The sequence below is a fragment of the Elephas maximus genome, chromosome 4 (assembly GCF_024166365.1).
Source record: "Elephas maximus indicus isolate mEleMax1 chromosome 4, mEleMax1 primary haplotype, whole genome shotgun sequence".
NCBI lineage: Eukaryota > Metazoa > Chordata > Mammalia > Proboscidea > Elephantidae > Elephas > Elephas maximus.
Window position 1 is genome coordinate 184,822,699 of NC_064822.1, and position 22,096 is coordinate 184,844,794.

Below are 22,096 nucleotides of genomic sequence, written 5' to 3' on the forward strand. Positions count from 1 at the left end.
CCTCCTCTGCCAAGGTCACCCTTTGGTGAGCATTCACATGAAACATAAATATCTCCACTTCTTTGGCCCATTCAGAGAGGCCTATCCACATACCTCTTCCCCATACCTCCTTGTCAAAAATTTTCCAACTATGTTCCTTCCAAGTCCCTGACCATCCAGCCAAACCACTGGCCACAGCCCATGAATTATACAGTTGCACATCTGGCCATTTCTCCTTCCAAGTAAAGTGAACAGCTACATACACTGCTTGAAGTTCTGCCCACTGGGAGGATTTCCCTTCACCACTGTTCTTCCAGGAAGTCCCGGAAAGGGGCTGCAGTACTCCTGCTGTCCACTTACAAGTGGTACCTGTATGTCACTCAGAAATGTCTGTCAACAGGCATGACTTTTCACCTCCTTAGTCAGGTGGTCATAAGGAACTTCCCATGAGGCCATAGGTGCAGACTGGGAGAGGGCAGGTAATGTGGAGACCAGGGGCACTTGGGCCACTTTGTAATGCAACTTACTTGTGCCTTCAGGTCCTGCTTGAGCCTGATCTTATATATACCACTTCTATTTAATAATGGGTGCTGCTGTGCACATCTGCCTTTATGACCCTGTGGATCATACAACACCCAGTTCATGATGGGCAGCTCAAGCTGTATGGTGACTTGGTGGCCCATGGTTAAGCATTCAGACTCTACTAAGGCCCAGTAACAAACCAAAAGCTGTTTCTTAAAATGAGAGTAGTTACCTGCAGAGGATGGCAGGGCTTTGCTTCAGAGCTGTACTTGGACTTCAACAGTGCCCTATAATGTTTCTCTGACTTAATCTAAGCCTACACCTACCAAAGAGACTAGCTGGTCAGAAGCCAAAATGAAGGGAAGAGGAGGATTTAACTAAAGTCTAGGAGCAGGAGAACCATCCATCTGTTCATTGTTGGCCTGTGGGCCTGGGGATTCAGGTACCCACATATGCATCCTTTGGTATTGCCTGAGATGGTCAGGTCTCATGCATTGTCAGCCACACTGGCCATATCTGTGTGGTCGATATCTGGTATGTATGCACATATGTTGTCCAAGCTCATCAGAAAGGGAGAAAGTCCAGTGACAGCATTCTCACTTGCATCCATGAGGTCTCTCACCTGTGTGTTTGAACTGGTGACTCACAAGGTGGAAGTGCTTAGTATAAGCTTTTCCACAGTTCTCATAATGGCAGCAGTAGGGTCTTGAAACTGGGGATCTCCTCTTTGGTGCCCCTTCCTGTGGGCTGCAGTCTTCCTGGGATGGATGAATGGCTCATAAAAGTCCTAGAATTCTAAATCCAGCAATGATGAGGACACAGATAGGGCTGGGTTCTGGGAACATTCAGCAATGTCTTGTAAGGCATCAGCTTCAGGCACAGCTGGGTCATTCTTATCAAATGGGAGTAGAAGGGATAATGGTTTTCCTGGCGAGGGTGGCTTAGCAGACAAAGATGGAGTAATCTCTTCAGATGGGAGGGTGGTGCTGTTGGCAGGAGTGATTCAGCAGAATTTAGGGGCCCAGTGTCCCCAGCTTCCTGATTATCTGCCCATATATCCCCATTCCAAGATTCAGGATCCCATTTCTTCCCAATCAATGCCTTCACTTTAACTTCAGACACAATTTGAGTTTAGGAATTAAATTGGCATTGTAATTCAGTCACTCTTACAATAAGACTCTAGGTTTGATTTTTGGCAATATCAGCTCTGTTACTACAAGAAATAAGACTTTCTTTCAAGGCACAATTGGCCACTTTCAGGTCTTTTGTTGCGGCACTTAAGTTGTGACTTGGAAGCCCTGAGCTCATCTCTTTCTTTCACCATTTTGCCTAATGAAAGTAGGACCAACCAACCAACTTCCTTATACTTCTAATTTTGACAACATTGTACAAAAGTATCTAATATGCAATTATTCAGAGTCTTGTTTCCCATAAATATTTGTTCTATTGGTGGCGATATTTTGCTTATTTCTATTGCCACCTCACACCATGGATTAGCAGTACCCTCTTTACTACTGGAGGCAGAGTCATTAGCACCTTTAAGACTAGCCAGACTTGAGAACCAATTTAGAAAACTCATTCTTACAATTCTGTTTCTCTAGAACCATTCTCAGTATCAAATTCTTAGGCTGGGCTCTCTAGAGAAGAAAAACCAGTGAAGTATACATATATATGTATTGCTGTTGAGTCAATTCTGACTCATAGTGACCCTATAGGACAGAGTAGAACTGCCCTATAGAGTTTCCAAGGAGCAGCTGGTGGATGTGAACTACTGACCTTTTAGTTAGCAACTGAGCTCTTAACCACTGCACCACCAGAGCTCTCTCTCTCTCTCTCTCTCTCTATACGTGCACACACAAAGAGAGTGATTTATCTCAAGGAAATGGCTCACACGTTGTGGAGGCTGGCAAGTTCCAAATCCATGGGGGTCAGGCATCAGGCTGGAGGTTTCTCTGACTCACAATATTGCAGGGGCTGATGAACTCAAATCGGCAGGTCAGATGACAGGCTGCTGGCCCATGGGGCTGTGGAAGCTGGCAAACCAGGTCAGATAATAGGCTACTGGCTCACAAGGCCAGGGAAGCTGACGAATCCCAGAATTGGCAGGTCAGACGGCAGACTGCTGATTCAAGTCCCAAGAACCAGAGGTCAGATGATGATGAGCCAGATGCAGGATCCAGAGTGAGAGTGAGCCTTGCTGGAACATCCATTTATATTGGATGCAGGCCACGCCCCAAGGAAACTCCCTTTTCAGCTGATTGGCTCTTCACATCAAATCACAAAATGGAGGATGACTACATCGTTACATAACTGCCGAACAACTGAGAATCATGGCCCAGCCAAGCTGACATATAACCTTAACCATCACAGTATGCAAAATAGCAACCCCCACCTCTCCAGGTATTCCTTGGCCCCCTTACCCTGCATTAAGTTTTTCATAGTACTTATCACCAATATCTTATTTTTTTCTAGGATATTTTCTGTCTTCCTCAAGTCAAATGTAAGTCTGAGAAAAGAGACTTTATTGTTTTGTTCACTGCAGAACCTAAAACAGTGCTGGCAAGTAGTGAAGTGTTCAGTAAATTTCTTTTGAGTGAAACAAATAAGTGAATACGACTGAAGAAGTATGTAGGGATCAGACTGTGGATACCTTGAACTTCAGGCTCCTAAGTCTGGTAGCGGGTGTAGTGGCAGCTGTCAAATGATGGTCAAGGGTGGCTGCAGCAGAAGGTTACTGCACAGAAGTCATGCAATGCTTTTATCCTCTAAGGCTCTTCCTGGTTGTTGATCTCTTAGCGGATGTTACAACAACAACAGCGACTGGTTTCTGTCCTCCAGTTGACTCTGACTCATGGTGACCCCATGTGTATGAGTACAACTGTGCTCCACAGAGTTTTCATGGATGTGGCCTTTTGGAAGCAGGTCACCAGGCCTTTCTTCCGAGGTGCCTCTGGATAGGTTTGAACTGCCAGCCTTTCAGTTAGTAGTCAAGAGCTTAACCATTTGCACCACCCAGGGACTCTTTGGGGGCTTATGCCCTTGGTATTTGTCACAGGCAAAACCTTAAAGACCTCAGAGCATTTAAAAAATAAAACCTCTGTACATATAGCCCATGAATCGACTCGATGGCACTGGGTTTGGTTCTGGTTTTTATACATAGTCCATGCTGATACTAGTCCCTGAGGCCCTGGCCATAGCCAGCAAGAGTGTCCTGAGTCACTGCTGAGTGCCAGCAGGAGGGCTCAGCAGCCCAGGATCCTGCAGCTACTGCCTGACTCTGGCAATTCAGTCAGCCAGGGAATGAGACTCCCACCAGCACTGGGGAGGGGCTTGAGGGTGGCCTGGGGTATGAGTGGGGGCGAGTGGGCTGCGTGGAAGCCTTTGATTCCCAAGCACTAGGAACAGTCACCCCTGACCCCTGCCATGCAGACCAGCCACCTGTACCTGGGGGTTAGGGAATAGGCCAGGCTGGGGAGGCAGCCCATGGCTTTACCCTTTTGCCTTTGCAGCGTCCTCGATTCCCACGTGAAGGAAGAAGCAGCCCCAAATGCCACCCAGACACAGTCCCTGTGCAGGGGGAAGGAGGCGCCCTTCCCGCGGGGGTTGCCTGCCTGCTCCTCCCCTTCTCCAGGGCTGCTGGCCGGCTCTGCAGGCAGGCAGAGTGGGAGCTGCAGACCGGCCCTGAAGAGGTTAATGTGCATCTGCCTCCGAATGTTAATGTGTCTAGGTGATGTCAGTGGGAGCCTCGAAGGAGGCGGTGAGCAGCAGGGCATTGGGCTGGAAGGCAGCGAGGCTGCCGGCTGCCGGGGGAGACCCCCTTCCGGACTGCAGGGCTCAGGCTAAGGCGGGACACGGTGGCTACCGGCGGGCGGGCGGCCCAGCTGCCGCAGCCTGCGTGGGTGCACGGAGCGTCACTCGGGGAGCAGGTACGGGCACCCGAGGAGGATGGACCTGGCAGCCTCTCTCCTGCCCATCGGCCCCAATGCCAGCAACACCAGCAACACCTCCGATGGCCCGGACAACTTCACCTCTGGCGGTGAGTGAAGTGAGCGGGGAGCCCTCCTTCCTCCTCTGGGGTGGGGGTGGGAAGCAGGGAGGTTACACACCTGAGCCAAACTGCTCGGGAAACTTTATCACAGTTCATGGGGACCAGCTCTGCATTCAGCCGTGCCCAGAGGGGGAGGTGAGCAGGGGCAGACGGGGCAGAAGCACAAAAAGGAGCAGAGCCAGGAGCGGCCAGGGATGGTGGCCAGCGCCAGGCAGGATGAGTTCCCCCAAAGAGGCTTTGCAGAAAAAAATCCGGCTGGAAAAGCAAGCAAGATGAGCAGAGGAGAGCGTGTGTGGGAGGCAGCTGGAGGTACTCATTCAGGTACCTGGGTTTTTACTCACACTCCAGGAATGGGTTCTGAGCCATCCTCACTGGCCCCTGGTAGAGGCCTGGGAAGGGAGGACTTCACAGAGCTGTGAGGGGATTAACTTTTCTGGTGAATTAAGCTTCCTGACAGTTTCAGATGCCCTGGAATTCTTGCTTTGAAGGAGAAGGGAAGGAAAAGAGAAAAGGATTGTGTAGAGAAAATTCTCGGGCCACTGGGCACACTCAGGGCTCATGTCTGTGCTCCACTCGGGAAACCTGGGCACAGGAGATACCAACTGGAGAAATCCCGGAAAGGAGGCCAGGAGGAGGGAGGTGTGGGCCTGACCTCACACAGGATGGGCAAAAGCCTTCACAAGACAGTCGCCTACAGAGAAGCCACACCTTCCAACCAGTGATGTCTAAAATGAAGTGATCAGGGCTACAGAGAAAATACACTTTCTTGTCCTTTTGGACATTTTAGTGAGGTTTGCTGGTGAAGCCCAGGGGTCCGCAGAGTAATTGTCTGCAGACACCTGTGGTTCCTGACTCTGGGCTTTCGGAGAAAGGCAGGAGGCAAAGGACTGGGCCCTTTAACTAACAGGTGGTGCAGGGATCTGGTAGGTTTGAGCAGGGAGTGATGAAGGAGAGGATGGGGCTGGGGTCAGCAGCAGTGTGGGGAGGGAGGTGGGAGGAGAAAAGAAGTCAGAGGAATGGTGGGCCCTGAGCAGAATAGCAAGCCAGGGGGACGCCTGCCTTTGGAGCAGAGTCCATGTCCATGTCTGACACGTGCTTCCTCTGTCCCCAGGCTCGCCTCCTCGCACAGGGAGAATCTCCTACATCAACATCATCATGCCTTCCGTGTTCGGGACCATCTGCCTCCTGGGCATTGTCGGGAACTCCACGGTCATCTTCGCGGTGGTGAAGAAGTCCAAGCTCCGCTGGTGTAGCAATGTCCCCGACATCTTCATCATCAACCTCTCCGTGGTGGACCTCCTCTTCCTTCTGGGCATGCCCTTCATAATCCACCAGCTCATGGGCAATGGCGTCTGGCACTTTGGGGAGACCATGTGCACGCTCATCACGGCCATGGACGCCAACAGTCAGTTCACCAGCACCTACATCCTCACCGCAATGGCCATCGACCGCTACCTGGCCACCGTCCACCCCATCTCCTCCACCAAGTTCCGGAAGCCCTCCGTGGCCACCCTGGTGATCTGCCTCCTGTGGGCCCTCTCCTTCATCAGCATCACCCCCGTCTGGCTCTATGCCAGGCTCATCCCCTTCCCGGGGGGAACAGTGGGCTGCGGCATCCGCCTGCCCAACCCAGACACCGACCTCTATTGGTTCACCCTGTACCAGTTTTTCTTGGCCTTTGCCTTGCCCTTTGTGGTCATCACGGCTGCCTACGTGAGGATCCTTCAGCGCATGACGTCTTCGGTGGCCCCCGCCTCCCAACGCAGCATCCGGCTGCGGACAAAGAGGGTGACCCGCACGGCAATTGCCATCTGCCTGGTCTTCTTTGTGTGCTGGGCGCCCTACTATGTGCTACAACTGACCCAGTTGTCCATCAGCCGCCCAACCCTCACCTTCGTCTACCTGTACAACGCGGCCATCAGCTTGGGCTATGCCAACAGCTGCCTCAACCCCTTTGTGTACATTGTGCTCTGTGAGACATTCCGCAAGCGCCTGGTCCTGTCAGTAAAGCCCGCCGCCCAGGGGCAGCTCCGCACGGTCAGCAATGCCCAGACGGCGGAGGAGGAGAGGACAGAGAGCAAGGGCACCTGACATGTCCCCTGCCACCCTGGGCACCTCTGATTCAGGACATGACAGCAATCCGCCAGGAGAGACGCTGAGCAGAAAACCCAAGACTGCTATGGAAGGTTGCAGAAAGACTGGGTGATGAGAGCTTGTTGTAACTGAATACATTTACAGGGCCCATAGATTGCTGGGGCTGTCTGGAGTTAGGCCTGGGGGCTTCAAACATCAGAAATCCCCTTGAGGGGGTGAGATGAGACCTTTGAGTCCCACAAGCCTTGACAAAAAAGAAAATTTTGGTTTGACTGTTCAGTTGAGCCCTACATCTGTTAGCCCCCAAATTCTTTTTTTTTCGCCCCAACAGAAGCGTTGAAAAGCTCCTGGCTGGGTTTGTTTAAGATCAGGCAGGGCCAGGGTGTGAGCCGCAGTGGCCATATTGCAGAGGGCCCTGGGGAGATGGGAAAGGTGGCGGCCAGAGCGCCTTTCCCACCTCTCGTTGGTATGATGGCAAGCAGCCTTTCTCCCAAGCTGGTGGACGATGAAAAACAAAGCGTGCCGTCTCTCTATGTTCCAGCAGCCTGGGTCGGTTTCCCTGTATCTCTGGGGAGATGCATGCTAATTTGGGGGGTGGGGCTCTGAGACCACAGGAGTAAAAGCCCCACTGGCTAGGAGATCTGTTTACTGAGAGTGACAAGTGAACCTGGGGTTGGGAGTGGGTGCTTGAAACTAAGAACACTGAGGAGGGGGGCTTTTGCAGCCGTGGGGACCTTCTCTTTGTGGGGCATATTTGCTGTCACCCACCAAGTCCAACGTGAACACCATCTGTGTCCTGCACATGCAGGGGCCATGCCAATGCCTGCCCATGTTAGCATCATCTTTTCCCTCCAGCCCTTTCTCCCCCAAATACAACTAAAAATGAATAAAGGAAGATCTTCGCCCACACCAGTCTGGATGCTCTTGTATAATTGCTTAGGCCTGGAGGTGGGGGTGAGGGGGTGGCTTAAAAGGAAAAGAGGGATCACTTGGCTATGGAATTGAGAGCTAGGCTCGAGCTGCATTTTCGGAAGGGAGAAGTGGGAGACCTGTTTGTCTAAACCCACAGGGAAGATTCAGGGACACCAATGGAATTACCGTGAATTCATTAGATTGCGACGCCGCTGCTGGGCGGGTTCTCAGGATGCAGCTTTCTGTCTTATGCACAAAAGCCCTTGAACTTATTGTCAGGCCCCAGATTCCACCCTCCTCCCCGCCTGAGTCACCCACTGCAGGGCTGGCTTCTTGGGACAGCCTGAGCTTGTCTCAGCTTGCAGCTTGCCGCATACTAGTGTGAGTCGCGCTAAGCAGGCAGATTACGGATGGACAGGGCCACTGGGAGGCAGCCACGGCTGCTGCTTCCTGGCTTCTCCTACACCGAGAGGGACCAGGAGCCCGGAATCCTGTGCATATAGTTTGGAAAACACTGATGAGATGGTGGGAGCAAAGGCAAGCCCCCCAACTTGCCAGGAAACATCCTTAAAAGAGGAGCCTCACCACAGCCTGTTCCTCTGCTTTTCTGGTTATTTTTCACTGCAGAATTGCAGCAGGTAGCCTGTTTAGAAAACTTCTAGGCAGCTTCCTTGGGTCCTGAGAGCTCTTTTTTTTTTTTAAGAGCTCTTTTTTTAATTATCGTCTTTAATAGAAGTGGAACCCTGGTGGCAGGCTAACCAAAAGGCCGGCAGTTCAGATCCACCAGCCGCATCTTGGAAATCCTATGGGATAGTTCTACTCTGTCCTATAAGGTCGCTATGAGTCAGAATTGATGCAACAGCAATGGATTTAGCAGGAGTTATTTCATGGCCTGCATTACATGCTACCCACCACCAGGGGGAAGAGAGAGGCTGACAGATGCTGTCGCGTCAACTTCAACTCATGGCGACCCCACGTGTGTCAGAACAGAACCGTGCTCCACAGGGTTTTCAGTGGGTGATCCTGCAGAATTAGACTACCAGGTCTTTCTTCCAAGGCGCCTCTGAACTGGCTTGAGCTTTCGGCCTTTCAGTTAGCAGCCGAGTGCGTTAACTGTTTGCACCACTATAGGTAAACTCAAAATCTATTTTAGATGCACACCCAGCAAAAGTGAAAAAGATTCTCAGGGGAGGCTTACAGCAAACCCAAGAAGCAGATCCAACCCCCAATCCGATACTATTGTCTGTTGCTGTTGCTAGGTGCTGTTGAGTTGATTCTGACTCATGGTGTCCCTGTGAACAACAGAAGGAAACACTGTCCGGTCCTGCGTCATCCTCATAATCCTTGTTATGCCTGAGCCCCTTGTTGCAGCCACTGTGTCAATCCATCTCTTTGAGGGGCTTCCTCTTTTCACTCACCCTCTACCAAACATGATGCCCTTTTCCAGGGACTGGTCCCTCCTGATAACTTGTCCAAAGTATGTGAGATGAAGTCTCTCTATCCTCGCTTCTGAGGAGCACTCTGGCTGTACTTCTTGCAAGACATTTTTGTTCATCAGTCCATGATATATTCAATACTCTTCACCTACACCATAATTCAAAGGCATCAATTCTTCTTCGGTCTTCCTTATTTATTGTCCAGCTTTCACATGCATAGGAGGCAATTTGAAACACAGTGGTTTGGGTCAGGTGTACCATAGTCCTCAAAGTGATATCTTTGCTTAAATAACACTTTAAAGAGGTCTTTTGCAGCCTATTTGCCCAATGCAAAGAAATCGTTTGATTTCTTGACTGCTGCTTCTGTGGGTGTTGATTGTGGGTCCAAGTAAAATAAAATTCTTGACAGCTTCAAGCTTTTCTTCATTTATCATGATGTTGCTCATTGGTCCAGTAGTGAGTACTTTTGTTTTCTTTATGTTGAGGTGTAATCCATACTGAAGGCTGTGGTCTTTGATCTTCATCAGTAAATGCTTCAAGTCCTCATAACTTTCAGCAAGCAAGGTTGTGCCATCTGCATAAGGCAGGTTGGTAATGAGTCTTCTGCCAATCCTGATGCTGCGTTCTTCTTCGTATAGACTAGCTTCTCAGATTATTTGCTCAGCATACAGTTTGAATAACCCAAACCCAGTGCCGTCGAGTTTGAATAGGTACGGTGAAAGGATACAACCCTGACGCCCACCTTTCCCGACTGTAAACCACGTACTATCCCCTTGTTCTGTTTGAACAACTTCATCTTGATCTATGTACAGGTTCCTCAGTAGCACAATTAAGTGTTCTGGAGTTCCCATTCTTTGCAATGTTATCCATAATTTGTTATGATCCACACAGTTGAATGCCTTTGCATAGTCAGTAAAACACAGGTAAACATCCTTCTGGTATTCTCTGCTTTCAGCCAGGATCCATCTGACATTAGCAAGGACAGCTCTCATTCCATGTCCTCTTCTGAATCCAGCTTGACTTCCCGGCAGTTCCCTGTCAGTGTACTGCTGCAACCGCTTTTGAATGATTTTCAGCAAAATTTTACTTGTGTGTGATAGTAATGATATTGTTCAATAATTTCCACATTCTGTTGGATCACCTTTCCTGGGAATAGACATAAATATGGACCTTTTCTAGTCGGCTGGCCAGGTAGCTGTCTTCCAAATTTCTTGGCATAGAGGAGTGAGCACTTCCAGCGCAGCATCTGTTTGTTGAAATATCTCAGTTGGTACTCCGTCAATTCCTGGAGACTTGTTTTTTGCCCGTATCTTCCATGCAGCTTGGCCTTCTTCCTTCAGCACACCAGTTCTTGAGCACATGCTACCTCCTGAAACGACTGAATGTTAACCAATTTTTTTTTTTGTTGTTGTTATAGTGACTGTGTATTCCTCTCATCTTCTTCTGATGCTTCCTGCATTGTTCAGTATTTTGCCCATAAAATCCTTTACAACTGCAACTCAAGGCTTGAATTATCACTATATACTGATAATTATCACTCTATGACACTATATGTACTCAGTGTTCTGCTGCTATTCATAAGGTTTTCACGGGCCAATTTTTTTTCAGAAGTGGACTGCCAGGTCCTTCTTCCTAGTCTTAGTCTGGAGGCTCAGATGAAACCTGTCCACCATGGGTGACCCTGCTGGTATTTGAATACTGGAGGCACAGCTTCCAGCATCACAGCAACATGCAAGTCCCCACAGTACGACAAACTGACAGACACCTGGGGGGCTAGTTCTATAAAAGAAGTTTTTCCTGCACGTGGGTTGCCCACTGAAAGGCTTTCCTGGGTGTCTATCCCCCGCTCCAGGCAGGAATCTGGGAAAGGAAACAGGTGAGATGGCCTCTTACAGGAAGTGCAAGTGACCAACTCCCAACAACTAGCACAGTGGGCACACACCCAGCTGAAAGGCTCAGTAGCTCCTGGGGATGGGAGCATCCCCTCCCTCTACTCTCAACTCCATATTGAAGCAACTGAAATTGAAGCAAAGTGGGCTGAGACAGGAAAGCGAGTTGGTGGCAATGCAAACAGAACTGGAGAGGGTGAGTGGAGAGGTGGAGAAGTCAGGGACAAGCTAGGATAGAGGGGAGAAAGGAGGGCAGAGAGGCTTAAAAAGTGGAGAGATTAGAATGGGGTGGAGGAGGATGTTGCCAACACAGCTTTTCCCAGCCTGGTCTAGGAGCAGCCTGGACACACTGGAGGTGCCACTGTGAATATTCTGCACATGTGAATAAGCATGTGCAGAGTGAGGGGTATGTCCCTGGCATCACTGGTGATGGGAGACTGGGGGTAGAACTGGCTAGTGTGTCTGAGGAACCCTAGTAACTGAATGCAACTTTCTTTCTTCCTCATCCAACCTGGGAATGTGGAAAGCCAGAAGGTGGGGCCACAGTGAGATGCAGAGTGTCCAGGAAAGGGGCAAAGATCACTCAACTGATCTCTTCACTCCCCTTTTCCTTTCTAAGTCTAACATATACTGTCTCTCCCACCCGGCCCCGTCAAATCTCTCCAAGTGCTGTGCTTCATCTATTGCTCTCCAGCTGTGAGGATTGTCCCTAAACACCCCCACGGTGGGAGAATTCCACAGTTGAGGGACTTAGGATCTCACTGTTGCAAAAACCGCGAACGACTGCAGGGAAGCCCTTATCCATATTGGTGTTCACTGAAGGAACAATGACGTGAGCACCAAATAAAGGAACTAGCCATGGTATCTTACCCAGCTCAGATTAGTGATGATTGATTCCGTATGCCTATTAGGAGATCCCTGGGTGGTGCAAATGGCTAATGTACTCGGTTGCTAACCAAAAGGTTGATAATTCAAATCCACCCAGAGGTGTCTAGAATGAAAGGTCAGGCAATCTACATCTGCAGAATCAGCCACTGGAAACCTACGGAGCACAGTTCTACTCTGACACGTGTGGGGTCACCAGGAATGGGAGTCAACTTGACGGCAACTGGTAACTGGTATGTCCTTTAACTGGGGAAAAAAAAAACCAAAAACTAGTCTCTTCCTCCTCGCGATTTCAATGAGACACTTGTCATTTCTTTCCTCACTGAGCGTTTGGATAGAGAACCACACATCACCCCAAGTCTCTCCCAGCTCCCACTCTGTGCATGCTTATTCATATCCATGTGGCCCGCAGTGAGGCAACCCCCCCACCCAGCAGCTTGAGTTGAGGGGGCCAGAAAAAGCAGGGTGGTATCCCACCTTGGAATATGGTTGCTGATATCAGGCCAAACTTAATTTTACAATGAACAATGACTTTTTTATTTTTATTTTTATTGTGCTTTAAGTGAAAGTTTACAAATCAAGTCAGTCTCTCACACAAAACTTATATACAACCTCGCTACATGCTCACCACAACCACACTCAGGCTTCTCAGCTTACAAGAAACAAGGAGAACAGAACGGGGAGCATTCTCATGAGTCAGGGGCTGCTATATACAGTAAAGAGATGGGCTGCTAACCAAAGGCCAGCAGTTTAAACCCACCAGCCATTCCATGGGAGAAAAAGACCTGGCAATCTGCTTCTGTAAAGATTACAGCCTAGGAAACCCTAGGGGGTAGTACTACTCTGACACATGGGGTTGTTAGGAGCTGAAAATTGTCTTAATGGCACCTAACCACAGCAATCATGCTAAATGCAAAATGAAAATGTGGGGCTTCTTGTTGAAAAATTATTAAGAATTTCAAGATTTCCGTAGCAGAGTATTAAGCTTTTCATGACCCAATTATTAATTATTATTTTTTTTTAATGAGACAGCCCGCTCCCTCCCTCCAATCTCTCTTTTCCTGTCCATTTCGTCAGCTTCTAAACCCCTCTACCCTCTTGCCTTGCCTCCGGGAAGGAGATGCCAACATAGTCTCAAGTGTCCACCTGATCCAAGAAGCTCACTCCTCACCAGCATCCCTCTCCATCCCATTGTCCAGCCCGATCCCTGTCTGAAGAGTTGGCTTTGGGAATGGTTCCTGTCTTGGGCCAACAGAAGGTCTGGGGGCCATGACCATCGGGGTCATTCCAGTTTCAGTCAGGCCATTAAGTCTGGTCTTTTTACGAGAATTTGGGGTCTGCATCCCACTGGTCTCCTGCTCCCTCAGGGGTTCTCTGTTGTGTTCCCTGTCAGGGCAGTCATCAGTTGCAGCCAGGCACCATCTAGTTCTTCTGGTCTCAGGCTGATGTAGTCTCTGGTTTATGTGGCCCTTTCTGTCTCTTGGGGTCATAATTATCTTGTGTCCTTGGTGTTCTTCATTCTCCTTTGCTCCAGGTGGGTTGAGACCAATTGATGCATCTTAGATGGCCGCTTGCTAGTGTTTAAGACCCCAGATGCCATGCTCCAAAGTGGGATGCAGAAGGTTTTCTTAATAGGTTTTATTATGCCAATTGACCTAGATGTTCCCTGAAACCACGGTCCCCAAACCCCCACTCCTGCTACACTGGCCTTCGAAGCGTTCAGTTTATTCAGGAAACTTTTTTGCTTTTGGTTTAGTCCAATTGTGCTGACTTCTCCTATATTGTGTGTTGTCTCCCCCTTCACCTAAAATAGTTCTTGTCTACTATCTAGTGAATACCCCCTCCCTCCCTCTCTCCTCCCCTTATAACCATCAAAGAATATTTTCTTCTCTGTTCAAACTATTTCTCGAGTTCTTATAATAGTGGTCTCATACAGTATTTTGTCCTTCTGCAAGAAATTTCCCTCAGCATGATGCCTTCCAGATCCCTCCCTGTTACGAAATGTTTCACAGATTCATCACGGTTCTTTATCGAGCGTAGTATTCCATTGTGTGAATATACCATAGTTTATTTATCCATACATCCGTTGATGGGCACCTTGGTTGCTTCCATCTTTTTGCTATTGTAAATAGTGCTGCAATGAACATGGGTGTACGTATATCTGTTCGTGTAAAGGCTCTTATTTCTCTAGGATATATTCCAAGGAGTGGGATGAACAATGACTTTTGAATTATACCTAAATTCTTGAGTTTGTGGAAATAACAAATGCGGTGATGGTAATGGTGTCAGTCATGGTAGCAGTGGGGGAGGGGAGTTGATCCCCTCTTTGTGGCAGAATTTCTGTTTGAACAGCGATGTGCAACCTCACCTACACGTCCCCTCCTCGGGTCTAACTGTCAGAGGACAGCCAAGGGAAGAACTTTCCAGATGGTCAGAGGTGGGATGGACAAGTTGGTCATTTAATTACCTGCAAAGCTGCCTCTACCACTAGTGACCAATGATGGCAATTTTAGGCTACACTTCTAATTTCTTCTCCTTGTTTCCTTTTTCTCTTTTTCTGTCTTTTTTTCTTCCTTTCTTTTCAGGGCATCCTTGTCCCTGGCACTAGGCTAAGCACTATAATTATTTATTAACTCATTTATTCCTCCCAACAACACTTGCGGTAGATAGTCTTTTGTGCCCATTTTACAGATGGGTAAATTGTGATTCAGAAAGGTCGAATGAGTCACCCAGTGTCACAAGGCTAGCGGCACCGTAAGATTCAAATCCAGATGTGCTTGATTCCAAAGTCCACATACTGTGTCCCCTTCCCTCAGATAACACCCTTCACCTCAACCTGACCGCAGCTTCACCCCCAGCACCCCCTTCCACTGACTGCCCCCTGAGCCTCACACTTTCCTTTTTATCCGTGCCTCCCCAGCCTGTAATAGCCCTTCTCTCTCTCCACGGTGGAACTCTCACTTGCCCTCCCAGGCCCACTTATTCTCATCTCTGCCTCTCTGGGTCCCCGGAGCTCCTGGACAAATCTCCATTAGCCCATTTATCACTTTGCTAACCCATTGTTAGTGCTGCTGCCTGTCCCACAGGAGTCAACCCACTCCAGGTAGGACCGCATCTTAGTGTTAATTCCTCAGTCTCTTGCGGTGCCACTCCCGTGCAAAAACTCAAGCAACGTTTCTCAAATAAATGCATCGTTCACAACAAGCACCATAGAATTACTTGGAAACACTGTAGCCATCTTCTAGTCCAGGCTGATGTGGACAAAATTGTCCAAGAGGCTCTGGACAATGACTATCTCTGACTTAGGAACTGGCCAAGGCAACTCAGGTTCTTGTCCCTCGGTGGTTTCTCTTTCTGGGGCCCTCCTTTCAGATCTCTCTCTCCTCGGACTTACAGCACCCCCTTCTGTCCCAGAGAAGGCAGTGCAGGCAAATCCCTGGGCTTGGTGGCTCTAGCACTTTACTAGCCCTGTGGCCTGCGCAAGCAACGTCCTCTCTTAGAGCCTGTTTCATCCTCTGTGAAATGGGGATAATAATACCCACCTCATGGGGTTGTTGGGAGGATCAGATGAGATATTGCCAGGGCCACTCAAGTGCTCCCCAGCATCACGTTTACCTGAAATATTCACATAAACCAACTTGAGCTTCCGTTCTGGGTGGCTATGGGCAGAAAAGTACCTTCTCAAACACAGTGGGTCCTCATTATTCGTGGATTCCATATTTGCAAATTGGTCTGCTTGCTCAAATTTATTTGTAACCCCAAAATCCACACTTGTGACGCCTTCATGGTCATTCACAGGCATGCGTGGAGCAGAAGAAATTTGAGTCACTTGACATGCACGATCCCAGCTGAGGTCAAACAAGGTGACGCTCTGTCTTCTTGTTTCAGCTCTCATACTGTAAACAAGGGTCGCTTTTACCATCTATTTAAACCAAAAACCAAACCCGTTGCCGTCCAGTCGATTCCAACTCACAGCAACCCTATGGGACAGAGTAGAACTGCCCCATAGAGTTTCCAAGGAGCGGCTGGTGGATTTGAACTGCTGACCTTTTGGTTTGCAGCCGAGCTCTTAACCACTGTGTCACTGTCTATTTAGTGCCACATTTTTTGTGCACTTTGTTGGTGGTTTCACTGTTTAAAATGGCCCCCAAGCATAGTGCTAAAGTGCCGTCTAGTGTTCCTAAGTGCAAGGAGGCTGTGATGTACATTACGGAGAAAATATGTGTGGTAGATAAGCTTCCTTCAGGCATGAGTTACAGTGCTGTGGCTGTGAGCTCAATGTGAATGAATCACAACATATATCAATTCAGGTGTCTTCAAACAGAAACACATAAAATGAGATAATGTATTGATTAGTTAACAGAAATGTTGTGACCAGAGGCTTGCAGGAACCTAGTCCTATGGAGCAAAGGGTCAGTATTCACTAATTCAGTGTCCTTGGTGACTTTGTAGAACATAACTCCCAGGAATAACAAGAACCAGCTGGACCTCCGTGGGTAGCTGTGGACAGGTACTAATGTCACCTGCTGCCTCTGGCTCAGATCACCTCTGCCTGGCTTGCCACCATCTCTCCAAGCTGTTTCAGCTCTCTGCTCTTGGTTTCACTCCAAGGCAGCGCCAGCTCAAGGCTGATAGAAGGGTGCAGGGGTTGTCAAAGCAGGGAAGGAGAGGAGGTGAGAGCCCAGATTCAGACAGGACTGGACATGGCTACAAGCCTCATGGTTCCCACAGTTGGCATGTCACACCAGGTCTCAGGGAGGCCCTAACTGCCCTCTCTTTGCAGCTTTGGTCTGCTGCCCTGTTCCTGAGCCATGGACACGCGGCCCGGCCCTTTTCCCATCTCCTCCCTCCTCCTAGTTCCAGGGCCTCCAAAGCTCTCCTCCTCTGGGCAGCCTGGAGAAAACCTACAACCCAACATAAAAGGCAAAATTGTTCACACCAAGGAAGACACCCTTTTGTTCTATTACGCAGAGCAACATATTCCTTTTGGGCTTCAGTCTTTTGTGTTGGGGAAAGAGAAGAGATTTTATCTTTGTAACCCCCCCCAAAAAAAAAACCATCAAATGCTTCTCAAACAAAAGTATTACTCCTTTTTCTAAGAGAAGTTCTGTCCCCAATCCTTAGAGTGGCTGACTGGACCAAACCTCTTAGGAGGCCAGTTTCAATGAGGCATGGAAGGGCCTACTGGATTTAGAATCATGGTGGTCACCAGGGGCCACCAGTTGGCTGGGGCTGAGGAGCAATGGCCTCTTTCAGGTGAAGCAAATGCTCCCCAGTTTTCCCCAGTCCCTGCCACTCCTTACTGTCTTGAAAAAAAAAAAAAAAAACTGTCTTACACATGGCTTTTTTTACTCATTTACTCACTATCTGGCTCCTGGAGGCATTTATACTTGTGACCTCTGTCCTATTTTGCAGCACGGTTTTAAAAGGGTGATTTTTCTTTCTGTTAAACACAGAGAGCATGTAACTTCACTTCTAGAGGCAGTTGTTAATTTTATCACATTTGCCCATCCTGTCCTCCGTTATTAACCTCCATGGGATGATCCAGAATCTTTTCTTTCTTCTCCAGTTAACTGCAAAATAACTTAAAAGCCCTGGCCCTGCTCTGCAGCTCCTCCGCCTGACTTGACCTCTCCCCATGCCGGCTTGAATGCTTCCTACCCTTGTACTCCAGCTCAGCTTCTGCCTTCTCCACGAAGTCTTCCCAGCCATCTCCAGCCTCAGATGAGTTCATCACCCTCTAAACCCCTATGCTACTTTCCAGCTCTGCCATTTATTGTATGATTAATCTTGTTCTATCAAGTGATCCTTCTCATGTATTAATTATCTCCTTGTCTCACTAACTAGATTGTAAACTTGAGGTTAAAAAAAAAAAACCCACGGCCGTCATGGTTAGGAAGGTATATTTCCTCCTATCTCAACAGCATTTACATGCTGCCTTGCATATAGTTGTTGTTGTTAGCAGCTTTTAAGTCAGCCCCTTTCTTCCTAGTCTGTCTTAGTCTGGAAGCTCTGCTGAAGCCTGTCCACCATGGATGACCCTGCTGGTATTTGAAACCCTGGTGGCATAGCTTTCTGTATCACAGTAATATGCACTAAACTTATAAACTAAACCAAATCCATTACTGAGTCAATTCTGACTTATAAGGACACTACAGGAGAGAATAGAACTGCCCCATAGGGTTTCCAAGGAGTGGCTGATGGATTTGAACTGCTGATCTTTTGGTTAGCAGCCGAGCTCTTAATCAATGCACCACCAGGGCTCCCAAGCCGCCATAAAACAACAAAATGACAGACAGATGGTGGAAGGTAGACTTGGAGGACAGCAATGAGACCAGTTGATTGCTGTTCAGAATTGTGCATGTTGTTGTTAAGTGCAGTCAGGTTGATTTTAGACTCATAGCGACCCCCAGGTGACAGAGTAGAACTGCCCCATACGGTGTTCTAGGCTGTAATCTTTACAGGAGCAGATTGCCAGGACTTTCTCCTACAGAGTCACTGGGTGGATTCAAACCACCAACTCTTCAATTAGCAGCCAAGCACTTAACTGTTGCACATTTTGCATAGGGAAAGGTATTTAATCTTTCTCAGTCTGAGAATCTGATGAAAACTCTGCAACTCTCTCTGCTCACTGCCAAGTGCACATTTGCCTATGCACATAAAATATTACAAATAACTTTGGAGGGTTTATAACCTCCTCCCCAGATGCCAGAGGATGAACCCTGGGTAATGTTGCAACACTAGCTATGGAAGGACAGCAAGTCAGATATAAGACAGTGTGATGGTTAATGTTAAGTGTCAACTTGGCCAGACAATGACTCTCAGTGGTTTGGGAGATGTTATGTCATCACCTGCCATTTTGTGAACTGATGTGGGTAGCCAATTAGTTGAAAGGGGTGTTTTCTTGGGGCATGGCCTGACTCCAGTATTGTTGTTGCTAGGTGCCGTCGAGTCGGTTCCGACTCATAGCGACCCTACGCACAACAGAACGAAACACTGCCCGGCCCTGAGCCATCCTTACAATCGTTGTTATGCTTGAGCTCCTTGTTGTAGCCACTGTGTCAATCCACCTCGTTGAGGGTCTTCCTCGTGTCCGCTCACCCTGTACTTTGCCAAGTGTGATGTCCTCCAGGGACTAATCCCTGCTGACAACATGTCCCAAGTATGTAAGATGCAGTCTCGCCATCCTTGCTTCTAAGGAGCATTCTGGTTGTACTTCTTCCAAGAAAGATTTGTTCATTCTTTTGGCAGTCCGTGGTGTATTCAATATTCTTTGCCAGCACCACAATTCAAAGGCATCAATTCTTCTTTGGTCTTCCTTATTCATTGTCCAGCTTTCACATGCATATGATGCAATTGAAAATACCATGGCTTGGGTCAGGCGCACCTTAGCCTTCAAGGTGACATCTTTGCTCTTCAACACTTTAAAGAGGTCCTTTGCAGCAGATTTACCCAATGCAATGTGTCTTTTGATTTCTTGACTGCTGCTTCCATGGCTGTTGATTGTGGATCCAAGTAATATGAAATCCTTGACAACTTCAACCTTTTCTCCATTTATCATGATGTTGCTCACTGCTCCAGTTGTGAGGATTTTTATTTTCTTTATGTTGAGGTGTAATCTATACTGAAGGCTGTGGTCTTTGATTTTCATTAGTAAGTGCTTCAAGTCCTTTTCACTTTCAGTAAGCAAGGTTGTGTCAACTGCATAACGTAGGTCGTTAATGAGTCTTCCTCCAATCCTGATGCCCCATTCTTTTTCATATAGTCCAGCGTCTTATATTATTTGCTCAGCATACAGATTGAATAGGTATGGTGAAAGAATACAACCCTGACGCACACCTTTCCTGACTTTAAACCAATCAGTATCCCCTTGTTCTGTCTGAACAACTGCCTCTTGATCTATGTAAAGGTTCCTCATGAGCACAATTAAGTGTTTTGGAATTCCCATTCTTCGCAATGTTATCCATAATTTGTTATGATCCACACAGTCAAATGTCTTTGCATAGTCAATAAAATGCAGGTAAACATCTTTCTGGTGTTCTCTGCTTTCAGCCAGGATCCATCTGACATCAGCAATGATATCCCTGGTTCCACGTCCTCTTCTGAAACCAGCCTGAATTTCTGGCAGTTCCCTGTCGATATACTGCTGAGGCCGTTTTGGAATGATCTTCAGCAAAATTTTGCTTGCGTGTGATGTTAATGATATTGTTCTATAATTTCCACATTCGGTTGGATCACCTTTCTTGGGAATAGGCATAAATAGGGATCTCTTCCAGTCAGTTGGCCAGGAAGCTGTCTTCCATATTAAACGACGCAGGAAGCATCAAAAGAAGATGGAAGGAATACAGAGTCATTATACCAAAAAGAATTAGTCAATGTTCAACCATTTCAAGAGATGGCATATGAGCCTCCAGTATATAAATGGATATTCTGGCAAAGTTCTCTTTCCCCTTCTTCCCCCTAGTCCCCCTCCCCGCCCCCATCTCTACCCTTTACTCTTCTCATGGCCTGACCTCTGGTTCTTGAGATGTAAGCCTGCAGAGGCCTTCAGCCTGCCACCTGCCCTGCAGATTTTGGGTTTGTCAGCTCCTGCAACCATGTGAGACAACAGAAGCCTTCAGCCTACTGCCTGACCACAGATTTGGGACTTGTCGGCCTGCACAGCTGCGTGAGCCATGCTTCACTGGTTTTGCTCCTCTAGCGAACCCAGACTAAGACAGACAGGAAGATAGCTTGTGGCCGAGTGAGTGTTATTGTGTGCCAGGCACTGTGCCAGTCACCAGAGCAAAAGAAGTCAGGGTCCCTGCCTGCCCTCATGGAGCATCCAACCCTAGTGGGGAGCAAAATATTAATCGGATAATCACAGAAATAAATGTCAAATCGTAACTGTAACATCAGCTACAAAGGACAGGTATGAGAGAGAGAGAGAAACGTGACATGAGAGAGGGGTGGACATGCTCAGGCAGGTCAGAGAGACGGCTTCATTAAGGGAGTGATGTTTCACCCTGACAGAAAGGATAAGAAGGATGGAATGAGTAAAGCGAGAAGGGCAGCCTTTCTGCAGAAAGAATTGCCTTTGTAAGAGCCCTATGCTGGGAGGAAATGCCTGTGAACGCCCTGATATGGATGAACCAAGGGCTCTTGTTCGGAATATACAACAAGAATTGTAGCTATGTGGTGGTAACTCCGCTTGGTGGTTCAGTGGTAGAGTTCTTATGTCACACGCAGGAGACGGGGGTCAATTCCCAGCGGATGCGCCTCACGCGTAGCTACCACCCGTCTGTCGGTGAAGACTTGGGTGTTGCTACAATGCTGAGCAGGTTTCAGCAGAGCTTCTACATTCAGATGGACTAGGAAAAAAGGCCTGGCAATCTACTTCTGAAAATCAGCCATTGCAAACTCTGTGGATCATAATGGTCCGATTTGCAACTGATCATGGGGATGGTGCAGGACCAGGCAGCGTTTTGTTCCATTGTGCATGGGGCTGCATGATTCTTGATTCTTGACAGCAGCTGATAACTACAGCTTGGGGTCAAATCAATTCATTTCACAAGTGGAAAACAGGAGATTTTGGTTTGTAGAGGTTCTGCTGTCTCTCCATCCTGGGCTCTCCTGATCTCCCCAGAAAACAGACTGAAAACCCAACGTCAGCTCCATGATGGACACCTGACAAAGCTCTGGCTTGTCAGACAAACGGATTTCAAGCACAAACCATCTGCCAGCACCTGTTACTTGGCGCTCCCTTGGGTCAGCTTACCCTCCTCTGCTTCTAATTGTGTCTGTTGACCCTCCCAGCCTCGTCTGAGACCAGTGCTGCAGGCTCTCGGGAGCCTGGGAAGCGACTGCTTGGTGGCCCTGGCTGCTCACTTCTCACCTGGTGCTTCTGCCGAGCCTAGGACTGGCTGTCCACCAAGAGCTTTGCCAGTGAGCTTCATTCTTCCTGTGGCCTCCTGACCCTCCTATCTCCCTTGGGAAATGGAGTTCAGAGGCAGAACTCAGAAATGAAGACAATCTTTCTGAAGGAAGTGGGGAAGGAAATCTTAAGTTACACAGAACATTTTAGGAAGAGCAGGTGAGAGATGAACTTAGGCCAGGGTTGCCTCATCCCTGGGGTAGCCCAGCTGACTCAATAGCACCTAGATCTCCTGATTGGCCTGATGCTCCATTTGGGCTGTGATTCTAGTTACCTAGGCACCAAGGGACCTTGCTTCTCTCTCTTCTCTAGTATTTTCCACCTATCTTTCTCCACTGATGCCTTCTCTTTAGTCTTTAAACCTGCAAATGTGTTTGAAAGTCTTTGCTTTCTGTAAGTGGAAAACATCTCAAACAAC

At 48.2% G+C, this 22,096-nt stretch overlaps 1 protein-coding gene across 1 annotated transcript; it reads left to right on the forward strand.

Moving 5' to 3' along the window:
* The first annotated feature begins 4,316 nt into the window (after positions 1 to 4,316).
* MCHR1 (melanin concentrating hormone receptor 1) lies at positions 4,317 to 6,778 on the forward strand. The gene is made up of 2 exons (XM_049885213.1): positions 4,317 to 4,537; positions 5,661 to 6,778. Exons 1-2 carry the CDS (start codon positions 4,447 to 4,449, stop codon positions 6,638 to 6,640), a joined length of 1,071 nt encoding a protein of 356 aa, XP_049741170.1. The 5' UTR covers positions 4,317 to 4,446; the 3' UTR covers positions 6,641 to 6,778.
* Positions 6,779 to 22,096: the final 15,318 nt, after the last annotated feature.

Excerpts from the sequence above, each read along its gene's own strand:
- MCHR1 (XM_049885213.1), top strand. The coding sequence starts at position 4,447 with ATGGACCTGGCAGCCTCTCTCCTGCCCATCGGCCCCAATGCCAGCAAC. Across the intron at positions 4,538-5,660 it reads GGACAACTTCACCTCTGGCG|GCTCGCCTCCTCGCACAGGG; the intron begins GTGAGTGAAGTG and ends CTCTGTCCCCAG.